Source organism: Lepidochelys kempii, chromosome 1 (assembly GCF_965140285.1).
Source record: "Lepidochelys kempii isolate rLepKem1 chromosome 1, rLepKem1.hap1, whole genome shotgun sequence".
NCBI classification, from domain to species: domain Eukaryota; kingdom Metazoa; phylum Chordata; order Testudines; family Cheloniidae; genus Lepidochelys; species Lepidochelys kempii.
Window position 1 is genome coordinate 249,403,861 of NC_136380.1, and position 14,244 is coordinate 249,418,104.

Consider the following 14,244-nt stretch of genomic DNA (forward strand, 5'->3'; position numbering starts at 1 on the left):
CAGTAAAAGGACCCCATTCATGCTGGGCTGTTTGCGCTTGGTTAAAAGGGATCATCCCTGAGAATAGCCACGCGGCAGGGGGAAGGGTGAAGGGATCATCCCAAATGGCCACATGGAGGGGTGGGGGGAGATGCATGCTGCACATCCACCCAAAAACTGCAGTCCCTCCTTTTAAATGGCAAACCCAACTGGCATTGCTTGCTATGGGAAAGGAGGGTGCTGCAGTTTGAAAACATTCCCACATGTTATGAAGGCATTAGAAGCCAAACCCGCGTACCCTTTGGCTTACCATGGCTGCCTGGAAACCAAATTCTGTTGCCCAGCTGTGTGTGATGTGTCACCATACTGGCAGGCACTCAATATAAAAGGCAAAATGTGACCTTGTACCTAAAGCACATGTGCTGTCTGCTGTGAATTGCTTGATTGACTGTGAAAGAGTCTCCCTTTTGTTCTCAGAAATGTATCATCTTAAATTTTACTCTCCTTTTTATCCCCTGCAGGTGCAAATGTTTCTACGCTCCCCCTATCATCTCCGTCCCTGAGGTTATTGCAGATTAGAAGGCGAAAAAAATGCACTTGCAATGACGTTTGCCAAGCTCATGCAGTCCTCCCGCACTGATAGGGCACAGCTGAATAAATGGAGGCATTCAGTGGCAGAGTCCAGGAAAGCATTAAGTGAGCACGATGAGAAGAAGCAGGATGCAGTGCTGAGGCTAATGGGGGAGCAAATGGACATGCTCAGGTGTCTGGTGGAGCTGCAGGAAAGCCAACAAGAGCACAGACCCCCGCTGCATCCCATGTATAACTGCCTGCCCTCCTTCCCAAGTTCCATATCCTCCTCACCCAGACGCCCAAGAACACGGTGGGGGAGGCTCCGGGCACCCAGCCACTCCACTCCAGAGGATGGCCCAAACAAAAGAAGGCTGTCATTCAAACAGTTTTGATTTGTAATGTGGCTACAATAAGCAATGTGGCCTTGTCCTTCCCTCCTCCCTTCCTCCCTCACCCCACCCCACCCTACCCCACCCAGGCCACCTTATCAGTTATCTCCCCTTTTTTTTTAATTAATAAAGAAAGACTGCATGGTTTCAAAACAATAGTGACTTTATTTCCTTTGCCAGCTGTGACTGAAAGCGGGAGGGTGGTTAGCTTACAGGGAATTACAATCAACAAAGGGGGTGGGTTTGCATCAAGGAGAAACACACACAACTGTCACACCATAGCCTGGCCAGTCATGAAACTGGTTTTCAAAACCTCTCTGATGACCATCGCCCCTACCTGTGCTCTTCTAATCACCCTGGTGTCTGGTTGTTCAAAATTGGCAGCCAGGCAATTTGCCTCGACCTCCCACTCCGCCATAAATGTCTCCCCCTTACACTCATAGATATTATGGAACACATAGCAAGCAGTAATAACAATGGGAATATTGATTGTGCTGAGATCTAACCTAGTCAGCAAACAGCGCCAGCGAACTTTTAAACGTCCAAAGGCACATTCTGCCACCATTCTGCACTTGCTCAGCCTATAGTTGAACTGCTCCCTACTACTGTCCAGGCTGCCTGTGTATGGCTTCATGAGCCATGGGAGCAAGGGGTAGGCTGGGTCCCCAAAGATAACTATTGGCATTTCAACATCCCCAGTGGTAATTTTCTGGTCTGGGAAGTAAGTCCCTTCTTGCAGCTGCTCAAACAGCCTGGAGTTCCTAAAGATGTGAGCATCATGCACCTTTTCCGGCCATCCCACACTGATGTTGGTGAAACATCTCTTATGATCCACCAGTGCTTGCAGCACCATTGAGAAGTACCCCTTGCGGTTTACGTACTGATTGGCAAGGTGGTCCGGTGCCAAGATAGGGATATGCAATCCATCTATCGCCCCACCACAGTTAGGGAAACCCATTGCAGCAAAGCCATCCACTATGACCTTCACATTTCCCAGAGTCATTACCCTTGATAGCAGAATGTCAGTGATTCCATTGGCTACTTGAATCACAGCAGTCCCCAAGTAGATTTGCCCACTCCAAATTGATTCCCGACTGACCAGTAGCAGTCAGGCATTGCAAGCTTCCACAGGGCTATCGCCACTCACTTCTCAACTGTCAGGGCAGCTCTCATCTTGGTATTCCTGCACTTCAGGGCTGGGGAAAGCAACTCACAGAGTTTCAGGAAAGTGGCTTTACGCATGCAAAAGTTTTGCAGCCACTGTGAATCATCATATCTGCAAGACTATGCGGTCCCACCAACCAGCGCTTGTTTGACGGGCCCAGAATCGGCATTCCACTGTATCAACCAGCCCCACTGCCGCCATGATGTCCCAATTGCCACATTCTGTGTTTTCAGGAACGTCTGTGTCCATGTCCTCCTCACAATCATCCTTGTGCTGCCGTCTCTTAGCCAGGTTCTGCACATATTGCAGTATAATGCGCGAGGTGTTTACAATGCTCGCAACAGCAGCGGTGAGCTGAGCAGGCTCCATGCTTGCCATGTTATGGCATCTGCATGGGTAACCCACAAAAAAAGGCGCGAAATGATTGTGATTAATGTGCTTAGTGGGGACATACACAGTCGACTGTATAAAATCAATTTCTAAAAATCGACTTCTATAAGATCGACCTAATTTCTTAGTGTAGCCATACCCAAAGAGCTGATGATTGGAGATCATATTCTGAATCAGCTCAAGATGTAGAAGACAGGGGAAGGCATTACAACATCCCATGCTTCTGCAGCTGACAAACCTCACGTTTCATCGGAAGTCACTTTTATTTCTGGAAACAACAGTTGGTTCACTGACTGGAAAAAACAGGTAAGTGCTAGTGCTTCCCCTTCTCCAGTCCCACTGATTGCTCCTGCATGCCTCCCCATCCCCTCTGGATCCCTCAGCTCCTGACAGGCCACTTTCCATCTCTAGTATGAGTTTCTGATTTTCACAGGGCATCTGTATGGGGGAGGAGGGGAGGGCAGAGTGACGGTTGTTTGGGTGCCTTGTTTGAGAAGTGCAAACTTAACTGAATTTTCTGGGATTCTAAGATTTTTTTTTATTTGAAAACTAATATTCTTGAAATGTAATATACTCACATCACGGATGTGCCTACAAAGTTCTTTGTGTGACATTAATATTCAACAGTTAAATAATGCTTTGTAGATCTTAAACTGTATGAACTAGTTTGTTTTAAATATTCTGAAGGACCCAATGCCATAGATAGATGCTGAAAATCAAAATAAATGAATAACTATAACATGCTATACATAGGTTCACTCAAAGTTTTTTTTCTTCTGTTGCTACCTCTTCGAGACTTATTCAAGACCCTACACTGTACAGTCCATTGTGTCCCATAACTTCCTCCTATTTTAAATGGCTCCCTTATAGAGAAGATATTGGGCAATGTAAAGAAATGCAAATACATCACAGCAATCTGTCCCTTTCTTCAAACACATGGTAGGGGGGGCGAAGGGGTGAGAAATCCTTCACCATTTCAAAAGGAAGAACTTACTTTCTTCACATGCTGTAACGATTTTTCTTTGTCACAGAAAAATACTTAAGTGTCCCTCTCTTGTAACTTCCCTCAGCAGTCGTTCCTTCAGCTTGTTTTGGAAGGTAATCCCAAATTTATCTAATGTGAAAAACATTAAAATTTCCAAATTTTACTTCAGATTGGTAAAAATTTTCCACTGAGGTATGACATTTTTTTTTTAACTGCAAACCAAATTCTGAAAGATGGCAATGCTAGTAATCAAACAGCATTTGCAAGGTCTTTGTGTGGATTCTTATATCGCAGTGGTATCTAAGTAAGGTGCTTCTGGCTCATTTACTTAAACCAAATGCAACATACTACAGGAGAGAATCAGATACCTTGAAGAAATTTTTATGCTTGTAGCAATCTTATAAAGCATATGTTTCATTAAAAACTTCAGGCCTTCTGTGAAGATGTCTCATTCTCTGCTCAGCAATAGCTTGAGCTAAGTCAGAATAATTTCAGTTCCTATCCTTCCCAATATTATCTGTCCATTTACTGTTTAGCAAACTCATTCCCTGCATTTAAATGAATCCAGGATCCAGAAGAGGTTGTAGTAGAATGAAAATCTCACTTCCCTTCTCAGCATTTGTGATTGATTTTCACCTTTACGTTGTTCTTTGTGAGAAAAGTGTTCATATCAGAACATCTTAGTGTTTGTGCTGAGAAGTATTGACGTTACAAGTTGCAGTTCAATGTTCCAATGCAATGAAGTTGCAGTGTCACCAAAATGCATTTTGAAGTCTACATCTTGAAACAAAGAGCAGACTTGTTAAAACAGGCACACATAGAAATTTTATTCTGTGCTGTACTTTAACAGTAAAAGTTAAATGTGTATCCTTCTTTTGAAAGTGAAATTGTTTCTTCACTGTGATGGAAACTGCTTCAGGTGCATACCTACAATCTAACATACATTTTGAACACTCAACCTCCATGTTCTTTTAAAACCCAGCAAAATCAAGTTTGTTCCTTTTTTTGATAGCCAGTGAAAAAGGGCACACATATACAAACGCTTTGATTTGATGATCAGAATTAATGCACCCTCCCCCCCATACAATTTCCCATTATAATGGTCTGAACAAACAAATTCTAATAGACGTGTAAGAGTTTTAAAAAGTGCTTTTAGGTGGTAATCTTTTCACCACTGGGAGTGTTTCATTTTAGCAAAACTGGGGGGAAGGGACACCCACCCTCCAAACTTCCCAATTTGCTATATACCCACACCCTAGAGGCAAACTTGGATTAACACACAGGCAAATAGGACACCATGCCTAAGGCCCAAATTCATGGGGGGAAAGGGGTTGTTTTTTAACCAGTGTGGATTTGTGTGCAAACTGAATGAAATTTACTAACGGATGGACATTCCAACCGTTTCAACAAAGCATTGGCTGCGGAGTGCCATTTATAGTGTATGTGGGGGCATAGATTTGCTCTGGGTCTCAACGTCACTCACTCAAATTTGGACTGGCTATCCCCCTGTCATGGCAGAGAAGGTACACTATATATACACATTTATCTAAGTAGTGATATAGCTTAATATTTTTCAGATTCTTATTAACTGTACATATTGAGTATGCAAGAAAATAGTGAATGATATCTCTTATTTGTTAGATAATTAAGTTTTTGCTCATGATTTGTGACAAGCTGCATGAGGATGGTAACTGGAATTTAATTAAACACACAACAACATATAAAATTTATTTTTCTGTAACAAAACAACCTTCTCTTTTAGTTTCACATTTACAACTAAGTGATTTATTAAACGAGCAGCAGGATTAACTGTAGTCATTGAATTAAATTGATTATTTCAGGTCAGCCCTGGAAAACTTTCAAATATGCCTAAGTGAAAGTGACTGGAGTTTAAGTTCCTACTTGCCTGAGTTTCTTGAAAATGAGACATCAGTTATGTAAGTTACTTAGGTTGTCCTTCAGACTTATAAAACTAGTAGATCACATCCCCTTCCTCCTCATTTTTATTCATAGACTGGAAGAGAAAGACAAGTTTTCCAGCTTTTTTCAATTCCCAATTGATTTCTCAACTTGAAATGAATTAGTCCAAATGAAGAAAATATTCTCTCTGTGCCTGCAGGAAAAGCTATTGCTGGCAAAAGCTGATTTAGCACTTCAACGAAATCTGGTCCCAGATGCTTAGCCAGTTCAGTGGTGTGACTTCCTTTAAAATATCATCAGCATATCTTCTACATTTCTCTTTAGTCCGATGCTGACTATTTTGTCTATGATAGTCCCATCTATTTTGTCACAATTTTCTTCACAAATTTTCATCAGAATAGGCCAGTTCTTAATAAACAGCGCAAAACAGTCAACCACTCAATTCCTCCGTACATCTTGGGGGAGAATTAGTTTGGCTCCTCCTGCTCTCTTTGGGGAAGCTGAAGCAAAGTGGCTGTTATAGAAGTACTTTGCAATTTCAACACTACTTTCTTTTTCTCCTGGAGTTGTATTTAAGTTTTGGCTAGAAGATGCATCAATTGAGCACTGTACCCATATATCTTTCAGGTTCCCTACGTTATCTTCTTCTAGATTTGCTGCTCCTGATTATAAACTCATCCATGCTTTTACCGGATGATAAAAAGTCTTTTTTTTCTTCTTCACAATACCGGTAATTTACTGTCTGTTGTCCGTTTAGTATCAATAGATGACTCTGAAATTGCAGATTATGGCAGTTCATAACCCTTTTGCCTAAGCTGGACCCTGAAACAAAATGGTAAAAAAAAGTCACTCATGTATTGAGTATTACACAGTGCACTGCTTTTTAAAAGAAATTGTAAAGGAAAGCTTCCTCCTCCTGCAGTTGTTTGCACCACTATTTAAATGATAAACGTTATTTTACAATAATTAATAAATTATAAGGATTATCTGAATCTATTTAAGTTCTTATCTCCAACATACCAAACAGGTTGACATTTTTTTAAATGTTAAAATTCAAAAATGCCTAATAAAGCTTTACTTTTATACCAGAAATCTTCGCCTAGGATGGTTAATTATATTGAGCAATAAAAATCATTTCACAAGGCCAGCAGTTACAGTAAAAATGTAATTGATAAATTCTCATCCTACAAACATACCAATTATATTTTTTAACACAAACATTTTGAAATTCATACATAATTCACCCAAAACACAAATGTATAACAATCATTTAATCATTTACTATCTCAGTAAGACATGGTAGGCAATCCATAAGAATGGTGAAAAATAAGTTTACTAACCAGTTGATCCAGATTGTTCAGATATGTCCATATCATTTTCTTCAAAGTCATTGCCTTCTGAGGAGCATTTTTCATAAAGTTATTCTTTCATTCTGACAACCAGGGCTTGCATCTCTTTGTTGCACTGTTTACATTTGGCATGTGTTCTCTTTTTACCCACAGGTACAGGATTTCTTGAAAGCATTCCCAAATAGGTTTATTTTTTTTTATTACTCACAGCCATGGCAGTTTTTTCCCCCACCAGTTCCCAGGTACTGAAATCAATACTAGAGGCTGCACTTTGAAGACTGAAAAGGAGTACTTGTGGCACCTTAGAGACTAACAAATTTATTTGAGAAGTGAGCTGTAGCTCACGAAAGCTTAGGCTCAAATAAATTTGTCAGTCTCTAAGGTGCCACAAGTCCTCCTTTTCTTTTTGTGGATACAGACTAACACGGCTGCTACTCTGAACTCTGAAGAATGTTGTCCCTTCCCACAGGATCCTGCTTTGACACCAGTGTTGCTCCTTTCTAGTTGCATACTCTACTCCTTCTCCATTGTTACACTCCCCCCCCCCCCCCCGGGAAAAACAAAAGAAGAAACAATCCAAGACTTTTGCTAGTGTAACCCACATACCTTTTGCACTACAGTATTTTATTTGTTTGGAGACTGAGAGGGAGGCAGTTGAGAAATTAATGGATTTCTGTTGGTCTCTCTGTGTACACATGCATGGAAACAGAGCAACGTCATTTGCTTGCAGTGGCCAGACCCACCCAGAAGCAAGGGCTGGTAGTTACTGGGCAGATCAGTGTTTTTTCATGAGCTGGAGAGAAAGTGGGTGAAGTCATAATATTCATAATGTGAGTATTGAGCCAATCAGGTGTCACATTGGGAAAAGCTATAAAACAGGAGCAGGAGAGCAACCAGGTGAGCTCAATGGATGATCTTGATGAGATCATAAAGGTGTCTCCTGTAGTCAGAGGTCAGGTCCCAATGCCTTTTTCTTTCACCCAGTAGCACAGTGACAGGATCAAGCCCTTAATACAGTACGTGACCAATTGTGCCATACTTATAAAGCTTGATCTCAAACATTAGATGTTTTCCTCCTGATTCTTTCTTTATACAGAAAAGAAGGCTTTAACGGAAAAGTGTTTTATACAGACTCATGGATTCAGCATTTTTTTATTTACTGTTTTAAAAGATTATAATAAGTGTAGGCCTAACATATTTTGTATTAAAATCAGATTTCATTCTAATTAGGTTTATTTTTAAATGGAAAAAAAAATGTAAAATAACAAAATAAAAATCCAGTTTAAATTAAAAAAAAATGGGTTTCATTTATTGTTTTTAAATCGTTTTTTACTCCTCCTGCATGTCGCAGTGGTTGTCAACCTTTTTTCATTTGCAGGCCCCTAAAAAATTTCAAAAAGAGGTGGGGACCCCTTTGGAAATCTTAGCCATAATCCGCAGTCCCCCAGGGGTCTGCAGACCAGGGGCTGAACTCCAGTCCCAGAGCGCGGTGCCCTGTGGGCCGCTGAGCAGATGCCCGGTGCCGCCTCACGCCAACCCCCGTGTCCCCGTAGCACCACCGGACTCCCAGCAAATGGCTTGTGCCACCGGGCGCCAGCAACCATGTGTCCCGTCTTGCACCAGGCAGGCCCCATGGACATCCCAGCCACTGTCCCCTGCCGCCAGGCCCCACGGGACCGCCCGCCCCCGGGCTCCCCATGCCCAGGTGCCGCGGGCGCCGCCCCGCCCCCGCGACAGGGGATCCCGCCCCCCCCCGTGTCATTCAGAAGCGTGAACAACAAAGTCGAGAAGTTCGGGCAAGTCCGGCAGCTGTCGGCACTTTCCGTAGAGAGGAGGCGGAGGCCCCCTCCGTCCCGTCTGCCCAGGTCGGTTACATAAGGGAGACGGCTCTTCCCCCTCCCAGCGCTCGAGCTCTTTCTCTCTGTGTCCTCGCGGAACCCTTCACTCCCCTCTCTACCCACCTCCCCCCGCCCCGGCCCGGAACTGTCACGCGGGGGAGGAGCGAGCGCGTGCCCTAGCTGCCTGCCTGCTCCGCCTCCAGAGGGAGTTGTGGCACGTGCTTTTCTGTCGCGCGTCCAATATAGCGTAGACGGCTGGCGGGCACGCGCAAGAGTCGCATCCGCTCGTACGTCTTCGACCGGCTGCTGCTCTCAGGAGGCCAAGTTCCCAGGCGCGCATGCTCAGCGGTGGAGCGTTCACTGGCCATATGACTGTGTGGGGCGCACGCGCGCCCTCTCTCGTGTCGCCTCTGGCGCGCGCGCTCCGTGGGGCTGGCGCGCGCGCGCTGTTGTTATTGGTGCCGCTGGCGGCGGCTGTTGGAGGGGGAGGGTGGCTCAGGCAGTGAGTTCTTTAAAGATGGCCGGAGCGGCGGCGGCGACCGCGACCCCCGTGTACTGTGTGTGCCGGGAGCCCTACGATGTGAGCCGCTTCATGATCGAGTGCGACATCTGCAAGGACTGGTTCCACGGCAGGTAGGGGCCGGGGAGCCCGCGGGGCGAGGAGAGCCCGGGCCGTGGTGGCGGGGGGGGGACTGAGGGGAACAGCCCGGGGGTGGCAGCTACCCCGGTAATAACAACCGCCACTCGCGGGAAACAATGGGGGGCCGCGGACCCCGGCGGGGACCCCTCGCGCCTCTGCGCCCGGTGGGCAGCTGCGAGCGAGCGAGCTCCCCCTTCTTGCCCCATGCCACCGAGCTGCAGAACCCCGCTCCCCGCCCGGCGCCGAGCCGCGTGCGGGGTGCCCGGCCCGGCACTGACGGGGTGTCACCCATAAAAGTAAAGGGAGCAACAGATGAGGGGCTCTCGGGCCGCGGGAGAGCGGGGGGGCAGGAGCTGCCCAGAAGTTGAGCGCGCCGGGGGGAGGGGAAAGTGGGTGCTAACTGTTTGTGTGTGTGGGGGGGATTCCCCCCCCGCGCCCCCGGCTGCCTCCGTCCTGCATGGGTGGGGGATGCCGGCCGCTCGGTGGGGGAGATGGGGTGAGGGATAACCTCCTCTTCCCTAGCTGCCTGCCCCGGGCCGGTAGCTCCCGGCTGCGGCCGTGCCTGGGGTTCGTGGCTCACTCTGTGTTTGGGGTCCGTTCCTGCCTTTTCTGGGTTTGACGTTTCTTGTCCGGTCCCAAGCGGCTTTCCCGGCCGCGGCCGGCTCGTGTGTGGTTTGGAAACTGTGCGTGTGCGTGAGAGAGGCCCGAAGCAGCGGCAGCCTGGTGTGTGTGTGGGGGGGTATTCACGGACATTTAAACAAAGAAACAAGTTGGGGGCTCGGCGACCCAACTGGCTGTTCGGTTCTGACCCCAGCTGCCTGGTTCACGTTTGGCGTCTGGTATTTGTAGAGACCAAGCGCTGAGATATTTACTGAGGAGCCGGTTGTGATTGTAGGAAGTGCGTTTTGATTGACAGCAGGACATTTAAATACCCCCATTTAACAAAAACAGACTCACGATGTAAAGCAGGCTAGACAGGCGAGTGTCCCTCTGCTGGATGTGGATGGTAAGAACGAGCACATTCTTTTAGTGCTCAGTTCAATTTTCTAGATTCAAGGGACACTGGAGGCAGTGACAAGCTCAAAAGTTCTGTGTCCAGTAAATTTAAAAAATCAATTAATTATTCTGTTGCATAGTCAGCTCTGAAACTTTTTATCGGGTTTGTTTGCCCGTTGCAGGTGTACTTGTGTTCTCATATCCCCAGCATGTGGTCCTGTTGTGAGCAGGGAGTTTGCATTGACAATCTGACAGCAGTTCTGACAGCAGCTGCTGGGTGTAGATTTAGGCCCCACATTTAGGTTTTGTTTGAAAATAAAAAACATTTATGTTAGTAAATTTTTTTTACTGGTGAGGAATATTAATGATTTCAATCCTTTTTTTGTTGTTGACCATGTATCATAGAATTCAATCAGACTTCACTTACATGATCCTTTCACACAAGAGCAAAAGACAGAAAAAACCTGAGAAAATTGGAAAGTGTAGTTCTAAAACCACAAAAATTAGCAAGGGGACTGAGAAAAGGTGTAGGGTTTGAAACTACTTATTTTAGTTGATTAGATTTCAAATTGAGAGTGATTACCTCTTTATTCTCCTGCACATACAGAATCTGTTTAGGTTTGGAATTGCAGCTTTTTGATGTCATCACCAATTATCTTCCTGCCCTACTATCTGTTAAATAATATTTTATTTGCTCTGCATTTTTCAGAGCACAGTGAGATTGGACCTTTCCTTTGCCTACCTGGTTTGAGAAATTTGTATTAAGCTAAACAATGCATCCTGATACACAGGCCCTTTGATATTTATAATTTTTAATGGGTCGGAGAGGGTTGAGGGGAAGGAATCTTCTGCTCTTTTAAAATTTCTTCTTAAATCGGGATGTACAGTGTTTGCCTGATACCATGAAAGGCAACCTCTCTCCCCTCTGGACCGATCACATCTCATAAGGCTGTTAGCTAATGAAATATTATGGTAAGTTGTTTTTTTTTAAAAAAAAGGTTCCACACAAGACCACTGCCATGAAGAATTTGTTATTCAGCATCGTGAAGTAGCTGCCTCTTGCTGGTGCTAATTGGAACATTGATAGCATATAGAAAATAGCAGAAAATGGTATGCCATTCTTCTAGCGTCCCAGTTGATTTGGGCATATGGTAGTATAATACATGTTTTACCAAAATTAAAACTCAAGTCATTTGCTGTATATAAAGTCATAGACACAAATATTCACACAGTTTAGGGGATAAATTGTAGGTTACCTTTCTAATATGGAAGGGCATGCATACAAGGGTGTTGAACCATTATATTTCCTTGGTCATTAATACCAGGCTCGGTGGTGTGTGCCTGTAATCCCAGCTACTTGGGAGGCTGAGGCTGGCAGATCACTCGGGGGTTCTGGACTACGGTGCGCTATGCTGGTCAGGGGTCCAATGCTACTGACAGCCCAGCCAGTAAGTAGCTAAAGGACCGGCTAGAACAGCATGAATGATGTGTTGTGATTGGGCCCTCTCTCTGTAAGGGCTGATGGACTGATCGATCAAGGTGGTCATTAACACTGCAAATAAATCATTGGCATTTAAGTGTTAAATTACTGTAGTCTAGCAGTTTAAGGAAATAAATTTGCCATTTCTGAAACTGCATAATAGAGGTTGTACTATGAGGGAAAGGCTTCTTTGTTGCTAAACAGTCAGAATATAACTGATTTTTGAAATTGTTTGAAAATCCTTTTGTGTTTTTCAATGTTAAGCGTATTGAATAGTGTCTAGTTGATCATCCAAAAGGAGATGCCTATTTCTACAAGCTTGGTGCCTTTTACAGCTGAATGTGTTTCTTCCTGGGTCTTTTTTAGATTTAGAAGTTTATATCCTTATCTGTTTAAAATGCTCACAGTTTCACAAATGAAGACCCATTCTTGGTGACCCTATTTCAAAGTGAGTGAGTTATAGAGGGTCATGAAGAGGAAAACTACAGCACCATTTGTATGCATAATGAACATTACTTTTGGTATAACATGAAACTTTAAATGATTAAACTTCAGTTTTGGTCATCTCTGAATTCACAGCATTGATTTGCAGTTCTCACCCTCAGAAATTTAATTCCATATTTAATCTAACCTGTTGAAAAGAAGTAACTTCATATCCATTCTGGTGAGAATTATTACCAGTACAGAATTCTGCCATTTAGTTTTCAGTTATGCCTACAGTCTTTTCCAAATGTGTGTCTGTGGTGACAGTTCATTTGAAAAGGTAGAATGTTCATGTATTTTGTACTTTGAGGACTGGTTAGTAAAAGTGCAGAGGCCTCAAGGTCTCTTCTGCCTTTTAGAAGACTTCCTTATATCAAATCTCAGGTCTAAGCCTAAATCAAGAGATTGCACTTATTCTAACTTCTAAAAAAATTATTCATTAGAGTAACTATAGTCTATAGAGTCCGAGGATGGTAAATATCTGCTTCCAGATATTAAGATAAAAAGAAAAGGAGTACTTGTGGCACCTTAGAGACCTACTAATTTATTTGAGCATAAGCTTTCGTGAGCTACAGCTCACTTCATCGGATGCATCACAAAAGCTTATGCTCAAATAAATTGGTTAGTCTCTGAGGTGCCACAAGTACTCCTTTTCTTTTTGCGAATACAGACTAACATGGCTGTTGCTCTGAAACCAGACATTAAGATGTTATCAGAACCATTCATTTAATACAATATCGACCTCAAAACCAGTTTTGTGTGTTCCCATGGCTGTTAGGATATATGATGTTAATGCTAATTACAATATTTGGCAGATTGAGGATGAGATTTCTTCATTCTTGGTTAAGCAGAGAGAACGTTATGGTGACTTTGTCTTTTGAAATCACTGTCTGGTGTGAAGGCCCCACCCTCAGAATGCAAGGTGGTGGTGGTGGGAAGTGCCTTTTGGAATGCCATTCCTTCTCTAGCCTGTCATGGATGCTTTCAAAAAGAGGTTGGACACTCATCTGTGTCCATTCTGACAATTTATGGATGCTGACAAAGAGAAAGTTACAAATAAAGTTATGAAAGGAGACGTTTAATTGGCCAGGAAAGGTTCAAACTGTGTGGGTATCTGGTGTGATTACGAGGGCAGGATAAATTAACTACCGGTAATTTTCCCTTCCAGAAATTACTCCTGTTGAAATGGGAATGTTACCTTAAATTTTAATTAAAAAATGTAAATTGAATCACTCCAAATTTAGAAATCTATGGCTCTCAGCTAAGTTTTCATAACTCACATTTCCCACATTTGTTGCTGTAGTTAACAAGTGAGTTTTTGCTTTTAGGTTCTGATTGACTTTGTTTCTGTAGAAACTGATGTTAGACTGGAAAAAGTAAGGTGAGGGAAGGTTTCTTAAACTTATTTTCTCTAATTTAGCACTATTTCCACAGAAGCAAGATAGAAATTCCCGACTCTGTTGTAGTTCAAAAAGGCTATGTCTGTCTCACTCCCACCCCCGAATAAAAACTGTTTTTCTGTTGGCTTTACAATTTTTTAAAAACAAGCCTCCCCATTTTAATAGCTCACTTCAGACTAGTACTCGGAACATTTGGTATCTGATTCCAGCCCTGCCACAAATTTCCTAACTGAGAACAAGTTGTTCTCTTTGCCTCAGTTCCCCTTCTGTGACATGGCTTCTCTTGTCAGAATAAATTCATTAATCTGTGTGAAGCGCTCCTATACAACAGTGTTGAGTGCTATAGAAAAGTCTAATTCTTGGAATTGTGTGGATATCTGTTTTGAGTGCAGTTGTCTTGACATACAAATTGGTCAAACACCAGTTTGTGCTGTGTTTGGAAGCAATGCATTATGTTGCCCTTAACATGAATAGTATGTTCCCAATTCTGATATTTGATTTTTTTTAAAAGCCCCTGCTCCTTGAGTCATGTGACAATGAGAATCTGACTTTCCCTTTTTTAAAAAAAATTAAACTTCTAGCCATCATTTTGGGGGTGGGGGGGTCCTGAAAATGTGAACACTAAAGGCTCAACTCAGAAGGTAAATAAAGACTCTG

At 43.5% G+C, this 14,244-nt stretch overlaps 1 protein-coding gene across 2 annotated transcripts in view; it reads left to right on the forward strand.

Annotated features, from left to right (window-relative positions):
* The first annotated feature begins 9,019 nt into the window (after positions 1 to 9,019).
* The window catches only part of KDM7A (lysine demethylase 7A), a 95,620-nt gene continuing 90,395 nt past the window's right edge, over positions 9,020 to 14,244 (forward strand). Inside the window, exon 1 of one of the 2 annotated variants that reach the window (XM_073322670.2) lies at positions 9,020 to 9,221. In XM_073322670.2, the coding sequence (XP_073178771.1) occupies positions 9,106 to 9,221 (116 nt within the window). In that variant the 5' untranslated portion in view covers positions 9,020 to 9,105. The remainder of the gene's footprint in view (positions 9,222 to 14,244) is intronic. The other variant, XM_073322678.2, reaches the window with a different exon arrangement.